We start from the raw sequence: 14,550 nt of genomic DNA on the forward strand, positions 1-14,550 counted from the left end.
CTCCCCTTAATTCATTCTGGTGAGATAGACTTGGGAATTCAGCATCAGACCTCAGACTGCCTCCTAAACTCCCCTGGCGCGGTGAGTTTTCAGTTACGAAAATATTCAAAACAAGGGAGAGTGCCTGCCATCACTGATAATTCTCACCGCAAGGAAAACAAAGACTAAAGGTTTTACCTTCTGCACTACTCCTAAACCTTGAGACTCTTAAATAAATGCGCTCACTGTTATTCTTGATCTGAGCTAAGTAGACATCTCCTCCCATCTTCTCCTTCCATTTATCGTCCTCTATGTGCTCTTCCAGTATACTGTCCACTATCATCTTCAACCATTCAATCATCTGTGGATGGAATGCTAGCCATGCCCGATATCCGTTCCTGCCCCTTTCTGTGATCTTCACGATTTTAATCTTGTCATAGTATTCTACTTCTATTGAGAAAGACTTACGCTCTTGGGAATTTTAACAAACTGCCACACTTCCAATTTCATGTTTCAAAAACTGCCACCGTTTTTTCAAAGTTTATTAAATGCCACAACTGTTAGTGTTTCCGTCCGGACCCACCTAATTGGTCAAAAGTTCGCTGACCAGGTCAAGATTCTTACACCTGTCTATATATCGACGGCTCAAGAATAGCATCACGAGATTATTACACGTGGCAGTGTGTTAATTTACTATCCTATCCTTCACGGAATGAAACCACAGCAAGGCTTTTACTTTCTCATTCATTTCGTTCTCTCCGTGTCTCTCTTTTCCAGCGGAGAAACTTAGGTTAGAGAAAACTAGGGTTCTACAGAGGGATTTGGTTTAGTTTGTGAATCTGAGTGAAGGGTTTTGTAAAGTTCAAGATGAAGAAGAAAAAGAACGGGAAGAACAACCAGTTGTATGTTTTACTAAAACCCTAACTTCGTTTTTTTCAATTTCTGAAGAAACCCATCTCTTTTTTCATTCTTTTTTGTCTTCTTTTCATTTTGTTACTTAAATCGATGTTGTTGCATGTTAGGGTTTTGAATCTAAGCATGAGTTGATGTTTGGTTTGTTTTATGATTTAGTTAGGGTTAAATTTTCTCTGAATCTGTAATTTTTAATTAGGGTTTGATTGTTTCAGTAAAGTTCATAGTGAATCGAAGCATGAGTTCAATTTCTGAAGTTCATTTGTTTACTTATGATGCAGTGATGAAACATATTATCCATATAGAGACATCATCGTGTTGGTTATGGACAGTAATATGACTTTGTTCTTCCCTCACATGGATAGAGAAAAAATTGACCTCAAGGAATTTGAGCAGATGTTGCGTGTTAAGTAGCGCCTAACTGAAAATGAAATTCCTAGTTTATATTGGATGATAGAACCATGTTTGCCTGAGATTATGGATAGTAATGAGGACTTTTTTAAGTTCTGGGAGCATGCAGTACCTGATGATAAAGGATTTATATGTTTACATTTGAAGATATTAAACTCTGAATTCGGTAATGACAATGACTTCATTGAGGCTGCAATGGAACAACCAGTGACAGTAATTGATGAGACTCCAAAGAAGTCCCATAAGAGGATTGCTAAAAAGCCAGTTTCAAAGGAAAAGTCCGTAAGGAGATCACCAGAAAAGACTGTAAGGAGATCACCAAGGTTGCAAGATCAGTCAAAGTTTGAAAACTCAAATGGAGGAGTATCTAGGAAATTGTTTGTGGATCTGTTAAATGAAATGGAATCTCAGGGTTATTCTTGCGTTAGTCAAGCCAGTGTTGTGGGTTCTAGCAGTGTACCAATTCAAGTGACTGAAAACTTTAACCATGATTACTGGGTTGATGCAGTCAAGAATACTGATGCAGTGAACCAGATTGATGCAGTGAACAACAATGATGCAAGGGTCAGCAGTGATGATGATGAGGAGAATGTGGTGTTAGAGAACACTACTGTGGATGAATTTCACCCCATTGAAGACCCGAATGCTCCACCAATATATGACAGTGATGAAGAGGATGATATTGATTATGAAGATATTGTCAAGACATATAAACTTGGAGATGAAAGTAGTGATTCAAGCAGCGGTGAAGAAGATGATGAAGAAGGTATTGAAGTATTAACCCATTGATGTTTATAACTTATTGTCTATTTCCCCTTTTTTTAAATGTACTAACACTTTGATGTTGTTTGTTAATTGCAGTTTATAATGATGGTGGGAGTAATGATAATAATGATTGTCTTGAAGCAATAGATGATAAACATGTGAAAGCGAAGTTTGATTACAAGAACTGGAAAGAAGACTTCAATATGCACAGTGATGAAGAAGAAGAACCCTTATTCCCTGTAGAAGAAGAGGTGGCTCCTGTTGATCCTACAAAGATTGAGGTAAAGTATGCTTTTAATAACAAGTAGGAATTTAAGAAACATCTTAGGGGTTATTGTGTAAAAAATAATTATCAGTACACTGTTTACAAGAGTGACAAAACTAGATTAAGAGTCAGATGTAGGTTTAGGGAAGAGTATGGATGTCAATGGTTTGTAAATGCTAGCATAAAAAGGCATGAGCCTACTTTCATTGTTAGGAAGGTTAATCTAGAACATACTTGTGTTGGAAATCCAAAGAGTTTTAACAGATCTGCCAATCCTGAGTTTGTAAAAGAAGTGGTACATGAGAAGTTAAAGGAGACAGCTGGGGCCTTAATTCCAAAGCCTAGACATATAGCAAGAGACTTTTTTGTTACTCATAACATAGATATACCATATATTTGTGAATGGAAAGCAAGAAATATTCTTTTAGAAGATCTGTTTGGTAATTATGATGACAGCTACAAGGATGTACCCATCTTTTGTGCAATGGTGGCTCATACTAATCCAGGGTCAGTTCCTAAATACAGTTATCAAAAAAAAGGTAACATTATGTTCAATACATCTTATTTATGCTCTTCCCTTTATTTATTTGTAAGTTATGCTCAGTTAGTTACATAGTTTGGTTACTTAAAGTGCAGATAAGGCATTCATGAGCATGACTATTTCATTTGCTGCACCAATGAGAGGATTTCAGAATGCAGGAAGACCAGTCATAGGGTTAGATGCATGCCATCTAACTGGAAAGAGTGGTGGTGTTCTAATGGCTGCAACAGCACTTGATGGTCAGAATAATCTTGTGCCTTTAGGCATTAAGGTCTGTCAGAGTGAAACTAAGGAGAACTGGACTGGGTTCCTCAAGGATTTGGCTCCAGCAATCAATGCACATCATGCTGGCAGAATTACCTTTATTTCCGATATGCAGAAAGGCTTGTTGGAAGCTGTTCCTAAGGTTTTCCCTGGTGCAAGAGTTAGATATTGTTTCAGGTAATTAAGTTTAGTCCCTTGTTTTTTTACAGTAGTTTACATTTTGTATGTGTTTTTCTATTGGTTCAAGAACTTGAAGAAGTACTAACTCTTTATTTGCATATGCAGGCACTTATACAAGAACTTCAAGAAATACTACAAGGCACCAACCTTGCATATCTCATTGTGGAATGCATGCAAAGCTTACAAAGTAAAGCATTTTCAGGTTTGTGCCTCTTTTGTTAAAATCCCCTATGTTTCTTGATTGTTAGTTTGTAAGTTATATATAAAATTGTGATTGTTTTGCAATGTAGGAGCATTTTGACAGTATATGCAAAGAAAATGCTAATGCTGGTGAATATCTTAGGAAAGAAGATCCAAGTACTTGGTCTAGGGCCTATTTTGATCCCCTTAGCTGTTGTTAGCATATGAATAACAATTTCTCTGAATCTTTTAATTCCATGGATTCTAATATGAGATATAAACCTATAATCCAACTAGGCATGATGTATGGTCAGTTAGTCATGGTTTGTTATTTAAGAGAAGCGAAGAATCTGCTAAGTGGAATGAAAATGCTTTGGTCCCTGCTGCTGTTAAATTGATAAATAAGATGCTTGACTTGGTTGGAAAGTTTGATACATAAGGCAGTGTGGTTGGACAAGTTTATTTGGTAACTAATGTGATCACCAAGAAAATATTCACAGTGAATATTATAGACAAACAATGCACTTGTTTGCAATGGCAGCTAAGAGGATTCCCTTGTCAACATGTTGTATGTGCATTGAAACTGTTGAGGCCAAACTGGAAAGAGTAAGTGGTTTGTATTATTCAATTACTTTTTTTTGTATTATTCATTTACTTTTGTTTTTGTAAGTGGTTTGTATTATTTATTGTTCCTTGTACACTGACACACCTTTGTTTTATTGATTGAACAGTTATTGTGCTCCTTACTATTTTCTGGAGTATTATAGGACCACATATGCAAATGCTGTCACACCCTTAGAAGACATAACTGAATGGGTATGGGAAGATAAGGTAGATTTATAAACTTTATTGAATGTGGTGCATTTACTTTTCAAGATATTAGTTATTTATTTTTATCTTTTCCCCATTTAAGAATCAAACCCTTTAGGGTTTCATTACTTTAACTTTCTCATTTGTTTTCTCTTCTTCTGGCAGGCAACCATGAACGTCAACGTAAACCCTCCTCCTTATCAGAGAAAAACTGGAAGACCAGCAAAGAAGAGGAAGAGAAGTTATGACGAACCTGAAACTGTGGTGAAGAAAAGGAAGTGTGGAAAATGTGGATCTATTGCTGGCCACAACAAGAGAACATGTGCTGGTGGTGATGTTGGTAAAAACAAAACTGGATTCAAGCCAAGCACTGAGTATGATGCTGCAAACTGCACCTTCACACAGAGAGATCAGCCTGAAAGTAGCACTGCAAGGGGTAAAGCCAAGGTGAACAGATCCAGAGGTATATCATTTTTTGTTGGTGAGTCATCTGCAGGACCTAGCACTCAAGGAAGACCAATAGCAGGGCCTAACACTCATGGATCTACACAAGATAATCAAAATTTCAGTCAGAATTTTGCTGGTATTGGATCTGTCAGTCAACATCTTTCTGTCACAAAGGGAAAGCAAACCAAGGCTAAGAAGACTAGGAAGTAGAAGTGTGTGTGCTTTATTGTTTGTTTTAGATATGTTGTGGACAAGTATCTAATTGATGATTAGTTTTTTTTGTTGCTTTAGACACTGATTCTGGTCTGGACATGTATATGTACCAGAAATCAGTTTTATTTTGATGGGATAATCTTGCTTTATGAATGAAAATGATATTAGTTAGAACTAATTTTCAGATTACATGCTAATTGTCTTTTCAAGTTAATTTTTACATATTCTCAGATGCATTTCTGATTTGCATTGTTCTTTGTAGCATTCTTGTTTATGCAGTGGGCATTCATTGTAGCAATGGCTCTCTTCTTCAAAAGCGCAGCAACAGTTTATTTAAGTAGCTTGATGATCTTGGATTTGAGTGGATCAATGGAAGAAAAGTAAGGAGAAATAGGAATAGGATTCAGGTTAACTCGTTTTCTTCACTGCACCGAGTCGCGAGTTAACTCTCTGCTCAATCACTAGCTAACTCGTTCCAGTTACTGATTCAGGGGCTTTAATGTCATTTTACGCTGCTGATTTAATGCCACATATGCGCTAACGGATACTAACGCCAGTTAACTGTTTTCTCAAAAAAAACGTGACGGAAAAAGTCAAGATTGTGGCATTTAATAAACTTTGAAAAAAACGGTGACATTTTCTTAAACATGAAATAGGAAGTATGGCATTTTATTAAAATCCCCAAAAATCTTCTCTACTGGTCCTTTGAGCCATCAAACCTTCATACTGCTACTTCATTAGACAAAGCTGCTACTCCCTGTTTGTGCTGCTGATTCCGTAGCATTCTCAATGAACGTGCCTTTGATCTTCTAGTAATCATAGAATGAAAACAAGTAATAAACCATAAACCCTAAAATAAAAACCCGAAAATAAAATAAAAGCGATTAATCAAACTCCACTGACCAATAAATTTCGGGCCTAAGGGGAAGGATCGAAAATCCGTCCTTAGACAGCGGAGAAGTTCAGTTAACACGCTGTCAAACTGAATCAATCAAAATTGATCCGATTGAGAGGCTGAGTTTGAGAATTGGTGAAAAAAATCGCCATGAAAGAAAAACTCCGAAAAGTCGCAGTTCTCTGGCCATCGAACACCTCAATTCATATATATTGTCAGAGTACCATTATATTCTTACTGGTTTTGATGTTGTAACACTCCATGCAATGTACCATCATGTCATCTACCGCCATTTCTTCCTGACATATTTTGCATTTTTTACGGATTTTGACTAAACAAACAAAAAATATATTCTATACGAGGGTTCCAACTGGAAAATGGTAACGGCAAGGTCCCAAGTCCCAAACAACTAATCATCTCAGGTCTCAGGTGCAAGTTTGGCATTTTTTTTCCTGAATCGTACGCTAAATGCAAGTAGCTTTGGGAAGTTGCCAACTTGCGGACATAAATCATACAGATTTTCTCAGTCAACCAACTTTTGGCCATGGTTTGGTGGAAACAAAGAAAGTGGCAAGGTCTTGGGACATTTTTGATGTGATAATAAAATTTTTTACAATCAGCTAGAATCCATTCATCAAAAAAATAATTAATGACAAACTGAGTTCAGGCATGCGATTAAACTTCTGTCCGTTCCGTGTGCTCTGTGGGCACATCAGAAAAAGTTGAAACAAAAAAAAAGCACCAAGATATTGACCCATTTGCAAAACGATCCATTCTGTGTGTGGCGAACAAGCACATTACAAAAAAGTTCCAAAAAGATCAAAACCCGAAGTATTTACCCATTTGCAAAATGAGTGTACTTCAAAACAGAATGCAACAGAAGGGATTCATAACTAAAAGCACTACATCCAACAGGTGCAAATTTTTGGCTGAACCTCATATGACTCAAACTTGGAAATAATCCCACCCAAAATGCCCAGCACGAGAAAAATCAGCAGCATCATCTTCAAGATCAATCCAAAGTTGAATTTTTTCATCTTTTGCACCATTTTGTTCTTTCCATCCTTACTTTGACTTTCACCAGAGGTATTCTCGGCAGTATCATCTTTCGCAACATTTTCAGTTTCAGGCTTTTTCTTTCCAATTGCATCTAAAAATGAAAAGCACTAGGCTCAAACTTTAGTATTTATCGCAAAATATATTATCTTCTATATAGACGGTCTAAATGAAAATGGAAACGGAAAAAAACAACATGAAAATATGAACCAAGTAATAAATTCAACTGTAGTACAATGACTTGAACTTTAAATGAATCAATTACCGTGACCCTTAAAAGAAGCATCACCGGTATAATAACCGGTAAGATGTACACCATAGCCACCAGTGCTGATAACTGAAAGAACAATATCACCATCTTCCTCTCCGAACTCAAGATCGATAGGACACGACCGTTGGTACGTCGTTTGGAACGAGTACAAAAGAATTGGATTGATATCCCTTACGTTGCATTGACAGTGAATTGTGTAATTAGCAGCAGCATCTGATGAGACAGTTGCCTGATAAATAATAATATCAGTATCTTTCCGAAAATATTCAAAATCTTACAATCATCAGTCTGTGGACTGGACGCCCATATATACCTGAGAAATGTGAAGCTTTCCTCTTGCTTTAGAGAAGCGCTGAATGACTGGTTTTCCAGGTTGTACTTCGACTCCTGATATCAGATTCATTAATAAAAATAAACATTAAAACAATTAAACAAACTTGAGAGATCAATACAAAAGCAAGTAAGCAACATCAAGAAGAAACATTAGAACTTGAAAGATTTTGTTGCAAACAAAACTAACCCCAAAATGACATTTTTCTGTATTTGGAAAAGTTCTCTAATGGAAGATGAGTAATTCGGTGTAGTTGAGAAACTTGAATGACAAATGACCAGCTCTCTCTTCATATTTATACCGTACCGGAAGACCTTTTTCGGTAATCCACTTTCGATGCAGTCCACGAGTGAAATTAATTTTTGTATGCGCGTGCTCTGTGATGTGCCCAATTCGACCAAGAAGTTTCAATTGCTTCCTTGGAAACTAGCACCTAGCACCTAGACTAGACTAGACTCCAGCAATTAATTTCTCCCCTTTTCGAGCTGAATCTAAGTCATTCCCCAGATACTTTATGAGCAGCACAGCAGTATCCTCTTCTTTTGAATAAACTCTTGAACCCCGTTTTTCTATCATGCGTCCCCTTTTTAGGTTCCCGCAGCGGAATGCTATTTCCACTTACGTATTCCCAACGGTGAACATCAATAGATGGACTGATAGTATTTGGTAGCACGACTGCACGAGTATGCGTTCAGCTCTTTTTGTCCACTAGAAACAAGTTATTGGAGTTTTGGGGTTAGGCCCATTTCTGAAAAATTCGTTACTTCCAGAACCATGTTGCAATGAGATTTACTTCGTTTTGTGATTATATGATTTGTAGGCGTGAACAACCTACAGAAGATGTACATCCATAGTGGTTGCTATTCTCTACAATCTAACCACCATAGTGCTTACTCTTAGGTCCATGAAGGTCAGATAGCATGGGAAATTGGGATGAGCTGAAGTAGTGCAGTCAGCACCTCTATCATGAACAAGGCGTATCCTAACAAGTTTCAATAGCGCATATCCTAACGTCCCACTTTCTTTCTAATGACATATGGTTTCACAAAGGAGAATATGGGACTATTTTGTTGAAGGGTGTCATTTTGGACGGTCATTCGACCCTAATGTCATTACATCTATGAAGACTTGGAAATTTAATTAGGGAGACGAAAGACTTAGTCGAACATGGAATAACATCCCGGTTGCTATATGGTGGTGTATATGGAAAGAACGAAATGCAAGAACCTTCGTTAACAAAAAGAAAACTTTGGCAAGCATCATTAGAGATAACAAAAAGAAAACCTCGTCAAACCTTACAAGTTTATTTTTCATGAGAAAAATGCATAAAAATAATCTTAGTAAATGTGCTTACAAAAGAGGATTCCAAGGTACAAGAACTATGATCCAAACAACATCCGGATTTCGAACATTTTAAACTCGGCTAATATTTGTATAATCTTCACTTGACTGATTAACCTGCCTCACTAAGCCTTGAATCTGCAGATATGCATTGAATCTGCAGATATTTGTTTAATCTTCACTTGACTAATATTCTCATCTAATCCTCCAAATGTGCCAAAGAGTTAAACGAAAGATAATCAACTCATTTTGGCTAGCCTCAGAGCTATTATGAGATCTATACCAACCAGATATCCAGTCAATGAGAGAAAAACCATCAACAAGACATGCAATGCTAGAATCTAGGGAAAACCAAGTTTGATTCATTGCCATTTATGGAATACTAAGTTTCTTTTCCTGATATTTAGACATTTTCCACATCAGCAGTTTTGCAAATGGAGAATTTTCTCTGTAAGCATATTTGTGACAAGAGAGTTCTATCCCGTGTTAGCTTGCTTTTGTTCTTACCTTTTGGGTGCAAGCTGTCTAGAAGTTACTTCCTTGATTTGCACAATCATCTTACGTACTCATGGCAACCACTATTCCCAATTAGTTGTGACTGCCTAGCGTTGACCCGAGCCCGGCCCATTGGTAGAAGTGATCATGCCGAAGTGGAAAGTGAAACTTACCACCAAAACCCATTTTCTCAACTTCCATCACCGTTAAATCCACGGGCAGAAAAGTTCAGGCGCGCACTCATTTTTTGGGTTGAAATTTTCCTCAAACCCATATTTTCTAAAATTATTTTTTCTCTTCTTCTTTCTTTATTTTTTTTCCTCCCGTGACTTCCTTTATCCTTCGTCTCCTTCTTGTTGAGTGCAGCACACTCTAACTTATTAGATCCTTGTTTAACTTTTTGATTCGATGTACTGATTATATAGCTAAGTTATTCAAACAAACATATTAGGATTTTAATTTTTGTCTCTCTCTCCCAGCCTCGATCTAATTACAGAAATTGCGATGGAGAGGTATGATTTTATAAACCTACCATGTTTTATTCATAGATATGATCTGATGAAACCAATGTTTTTACACTTCATAAAATAACAGTTAGAGTCTTGTTTTGTTTTTGTTGACGTACAGTTTCAGATTTTTTTTTAAATGGATTAAAAACCCTGTGATGGTATCTCTGTGCTGCAGGAAATCAAGTGTAGTGATGAACGTATTCCTTTCAAACACGATTTCCCAATCATTGTCGTATCCTGGCCATGTAATTTAGTCGCTATCCGATCATTCCCAGTAGTGATAAGAAAGTTAACCTAAAAATCAATGGTCGCGACTTCACCCACAGTCGATGTGGTTGTAGCTTTTGAAATCTCAATATATCAATATGAACACACAGTTGATTTTAAACTATGGCAAGGTAGATGATCTGGTGATTTCCGTGGATGGAAAGGTCAATAGCCACATAAATGACTGGTGAAGTCAGGTTAAGATAATGATGTTGTTATGACTGCATAGCATGTCATGCAGTCGAGAAAATGTCTGTGTAACATGTTATGTAGTCGTAAAATGGATGCATAACCTATTATGCATCTACAAAATTTGTTGCATAACTTGTTATGCAGTCCAGAAAACGGTTGCATAACACGTTATGCAACAACTTTTTTTGTCACTATTAAAACCAACAAAAACAATAACTTGTCATGCACCTACAATAATATCTACATAACGTCGCGAAAATGGATGCATAAGCTGTTATGCATCCGAAAATATGGCTGCATAATGCATTATGCATCGAGAAAATTATTGCACGACCTTTTATGCATCAAGAAAATAGATGCATAATGCATAATGCATCAATTTTTTATGTACGCACTAATACAATGGCTACATAACTTGTTATAGATGCATAACTTTGTTATGCAGATGCATAATTGGTTATGCAATGGAGAAAATGGTTGCATAATTCTTTATGCGTCTGCAGAATGTTTTATGCATCTTTTTTGGTGGCTGCATAATGGTTATGTATCAAATTTTCGGAAATTTTGCTTAAAATGAAGATCACCTCCGATTTTTTCGTGAAAAAAAAAAATTTGATATTCTTGTTTGTACCCGTTGCCTAGCTCTCTTTAAAAGATTTCCAACGATATAAAATTTGTAAAATTCTAAGGCACGGTTTTTTAGATATGTTATATCCAAGTTTTCCTTACAATTATATCCCTGAAAAATAGTATGCATAACGAGTTATGTAGCGATTCTTAATAATTTCGGATAATTTTGAGTGTGACGAAAACTAAAATTAATCATGGGCCTAATAAAAAGAATATATTTTTTTTGGGCTTTAACCTAAGTTTCCCAAGTGGAAAGGGAAGGTACGTTGTACAATGTTTACTACGTAGGAACCTGAGGTTGGTTATTAGTTCTGTGCACAACTACAATATTTGGCACAATAAAACTTTTCAATGTTTGAATATGACCATCGCTGTGTATGTGGTTAGTATTAGAAGTAGAGTTACTGATTTGACTTAAAAGATGTGTGGTGCTTTCATGGCAAAAAGACATAGTTGAGGTGTTACAACAGTATCTTGGTTCTCTTGCTTTTGCATACTTTGAAGTGCACAAAGAGAGGTTATCAAAACCTTTAAAACCCCAAGTCATGCGAGCCCCCACGTCGCGCGGTGAGCGCGACAACCCTTGAGAGTTAATGAAAAAAGAGTTTTGGGCATTAGTAAATCTGGTGAGGACACTTGGCGGGACTCCATTGGTCGAACTACTAAAAATTACATAACACTTTGTTTACACCCGGTATTTAATCGACCGTTTGTTATTCAGTTAGCAAAAACGTGGGCATACGACATTTTCGTTTTAATCTACAGCCAATTTAATGATTACACTTCGTTTACACTGAATACTTAACTGGACGTTACTAACGCCCAGTTAAGTGGACAATACATTGGTTGGTGTTACTTATAACCTAGATAAAAGACCCAACAGAGTGTTCATATTCTACAATGCTTTTCTTCTGCGCTTTTCTGCCGCAGCAAACTACTGTTCTTCCCCCATGAAATACCAGTTACATACAAGAAAAACCTAACGTCGTATAGATATTCTTATTCCATACTTTTCTTATGCCCGGTATTTAACCGACAATTTTGTAACTCCGTTAGCAAAAACGTGGGTATATGACACTTTCCTTTTAATTTCCATCCAATTTATTGGTTACATTTCGTTTACACTGAATACTTAACTGTACGTTACTTATAACCTAGATAAAAGACCTAACGGAGTGTTCGTATTCTGCAATGCTTTTCTTCTGCAACAAACCACTGTTCTTCCCTCATGAAATACCAGTTACATAGAAGAAAGACCTACCGCCGTATTGGTATTCTTATTCTCATACTTTTCAGATCCATAAAAACATGGTTCTCCCACATGAAATACCAAGCTTGAATAACCAAGTCACCAAGCTTGTTTAGACGCTGAGACTTTCAATTTTGCTCATAACCCCTTTTACATACAGTTGAGATCCAAAAAACTCTGTCACGGTGCTGAAATTGACAAGAGAACTTTTGTTATCAATAAGGGTTATGCACCAATTCTTAGATCTATGAGAAGAACAAATAGAAAACATACGAAAATAGATCTAAGCCCCTCTGCTATTGATTCAGCTACCAATATAGCAAATGCTGCTGACCATGGTTTGGATTATTTATTTTCCAGAATTCAATTTTGTTATTTATACTACATATAGAATACTACTATTCATTTGTCATTAATGTGTTCATTGTATTACAACAGGTGTCAACAGGAATGCCTGGAAGGCTAGGCTTGTTGTTTTGCTACAAAAAAACATTTTACCAGAAATAAGGATGGCAATGGGGCGGGGACCTTGAATCCCATCCCCTCCCCATTCAAGAAAACAAAAACCAACCCCCTACCCGTTACCCATAATACTGGGGCGGGGACGGGTATGGAAAATACCGTGGGGGATGGGTTTCCCATGGGTTATCCATAATATTAGAAAAGATATTTAGGACTTTGTCATAATCCCATATATTGTTATATCATTGAAGTGAAAAGTGCAAAAAAATTATTAAAAACAATAAAGCTATCAAGTACGAAGGTTTTTTCTTCCAATTATTCTTGGTTGGATTCGAATAAGTTTGATTATACTGTGGAATTAATAATTAACATTATAAGATCGATCATTAATAGTATAATTTGTAAGAGTGAGTTATAGAAATACCTTATGCATATTGTATCCCTAGTAAATATCTATAAACGTTATATGAAACAATAACTCAACCCTACATATGAAAGGTACGGGGCGCGTATGGGGTGGTGTGGGGACCTTAAATCCCATCCCCGCATCACTAGTATCGGGGATTACCCATACCCCGCCCCGTTCCCCATTTGTTCGGTAAAACCCTACCCAATAGGAACGGGTCTCCACGGGGAGGATTTGGGTGGGGAAAATTGTCATCCCTAACCAGAAATTAAGAAGATCAATTAGACATCTTGGGGAGTGTACAATACAATAGGAAAAGTGTACTATCAATGAAGCAAATACATCGAAAGTCATCACTAAGAGAAAAACCAGACATGGTATGTGTTAGGCTTATTAAATACATCAAGAAAAATAGCAATGCATGTTGCAAGAAAGAAAGCCATACATAAAGCACATACAATCTAGAGATGTCGAACACGACGATTAAAATTATTCAGGCTATCAGGAAATAGAAAAAGAAAAAAAAATATACAGAAAATAGATTTATCATAATTATGCATAATTTTCTTAAGTAAATTTTTGGTTTTGAAGTATTCATAATCTTGCACAATAAGCTTCAATATCCAAATATTGATGCTAAGGTATCCAAACTCTTACCAGCATCCCCATAAGACATATCCCAAGGTGCAAAGAAGCGAGCAAAAATATTCGATGCCGGTTATATGGATGGTAAATTGTTTTATCTAACAATTGATATACTCTACTTATTTTTTATTATAATTTCTCATATTAATTAGGGTGTTACCATCATTAGGTGAAAAAGAAAGTAACAATAGTGAAGTCCGGCCTGAAGATTATGAATCACAATTGAGTAAGAAGAATTCCCATATACATGTAAGTATAAACAATTGAAACTAAAAAATATATCGAATGCATATGTGATAGACTCTAACCATTCAAGCAATTTGTCGATGATAATCAGTGATGGAGTTGACAAAGTATGATATCGGAGTACCAACTACAGGATGCCCTCATTGTCAAGCAATGATGTGGGATGAGGAGAGGGTCAACAAAAGCCACAAGAATTTGCCATTTTTTGTGGTAAAGGAGCTGTCAAATTACCACTGCTTGAAAAGAGTCCTGTTATTAGGAGGGAAATTATGGATATGAGGAGGGAAAGATTCGGTCAAAGTATAGTCAACGTGCAGTCAAAATAAAAATACTGTGAATATAAATAATTAGTTTTGAAATACCCACCCTACCCTTAAAAAACTTAACCGTTCTCAATGACTCACTTCCCAGGAACCCATCGTATTAGTGTTCATCTGTTCATCTAAAAAAAGAAGAGCAACCCTAACATTTTAACGATTAGAAGAAACAGAAAAGGAAAAAAAAACCTATCGTTAGGCAAAAGGAATTAATAAACGAAATAGCAAAAACCTTGCCTATAACTTCACTGAATCATTCAATCGTTATTGC

General features: G+C 36.5%; 2 protein-coding genes across 2 annotated transcripts; one reads left to right on the forward strand and one right to left on the reverse strand.

The window, feature by feature from the left end:
• The first annotated feature begins 1,368 nt into the window (after positions 1-1,368).
• Positions 1,369-3,158, forward strand: LOC113272333. Its single transcript, XM_026522184.1, has 5 exons — positions 1,369-2,068; positions 2,164-2,348; positions 2,424-2,871; positions 2,969-3,112; positions 3,154-3,158. Exons 1-5 carry the CDS (start codon positions 1,369-1,371, stop codon positions 3,156-3,158), a joined length of 1,482 nt encoding a protein of 493 aa, XP_026377969.1.
• A 3,606-nt stretch (positions 3,159-6,764) lies between these two features.
• On the reverse strand, positions 6,765-7,760 carry LOC113272334 (peptidyl-prolyl cis-trans isomerase FKBP53-like). Its single transcript, XM_026522185.1, has 4 exons — positions 7,710-7,760; positions 7,503-7,576; positions 7,184-7,418; positions 6,765-7,012 (listed from the first exon to the last, which is right to left on the reverse strand). The coding sequence occupies exons 1-4, from the start codon at positions 7,720-7,722 to the stop codon at positions 6,765-6,767; spliced, it is 570 nt and encodes a 189-aa protein (XP_026377970.1). The 5' UTR covers positions 7,723-7,760.
• Positions 7,761-14,550: the final 6,790 nt, after the last annotated feature.

This window comes from Papaver somniferum, chromosome 4 (assembly GCF_003573695.1).
Source record: "Papaver somniferum cultivar HN1 chromosome 4, ASM357369v1, whole genome shotgun sequence".
Lineage (NCBI taxonomy): Eukaryota > Viridiplantae > Streptophyta > Magnoliopsida > Ranunculales > Papaveraceae > Papaver > Papaver somniferum.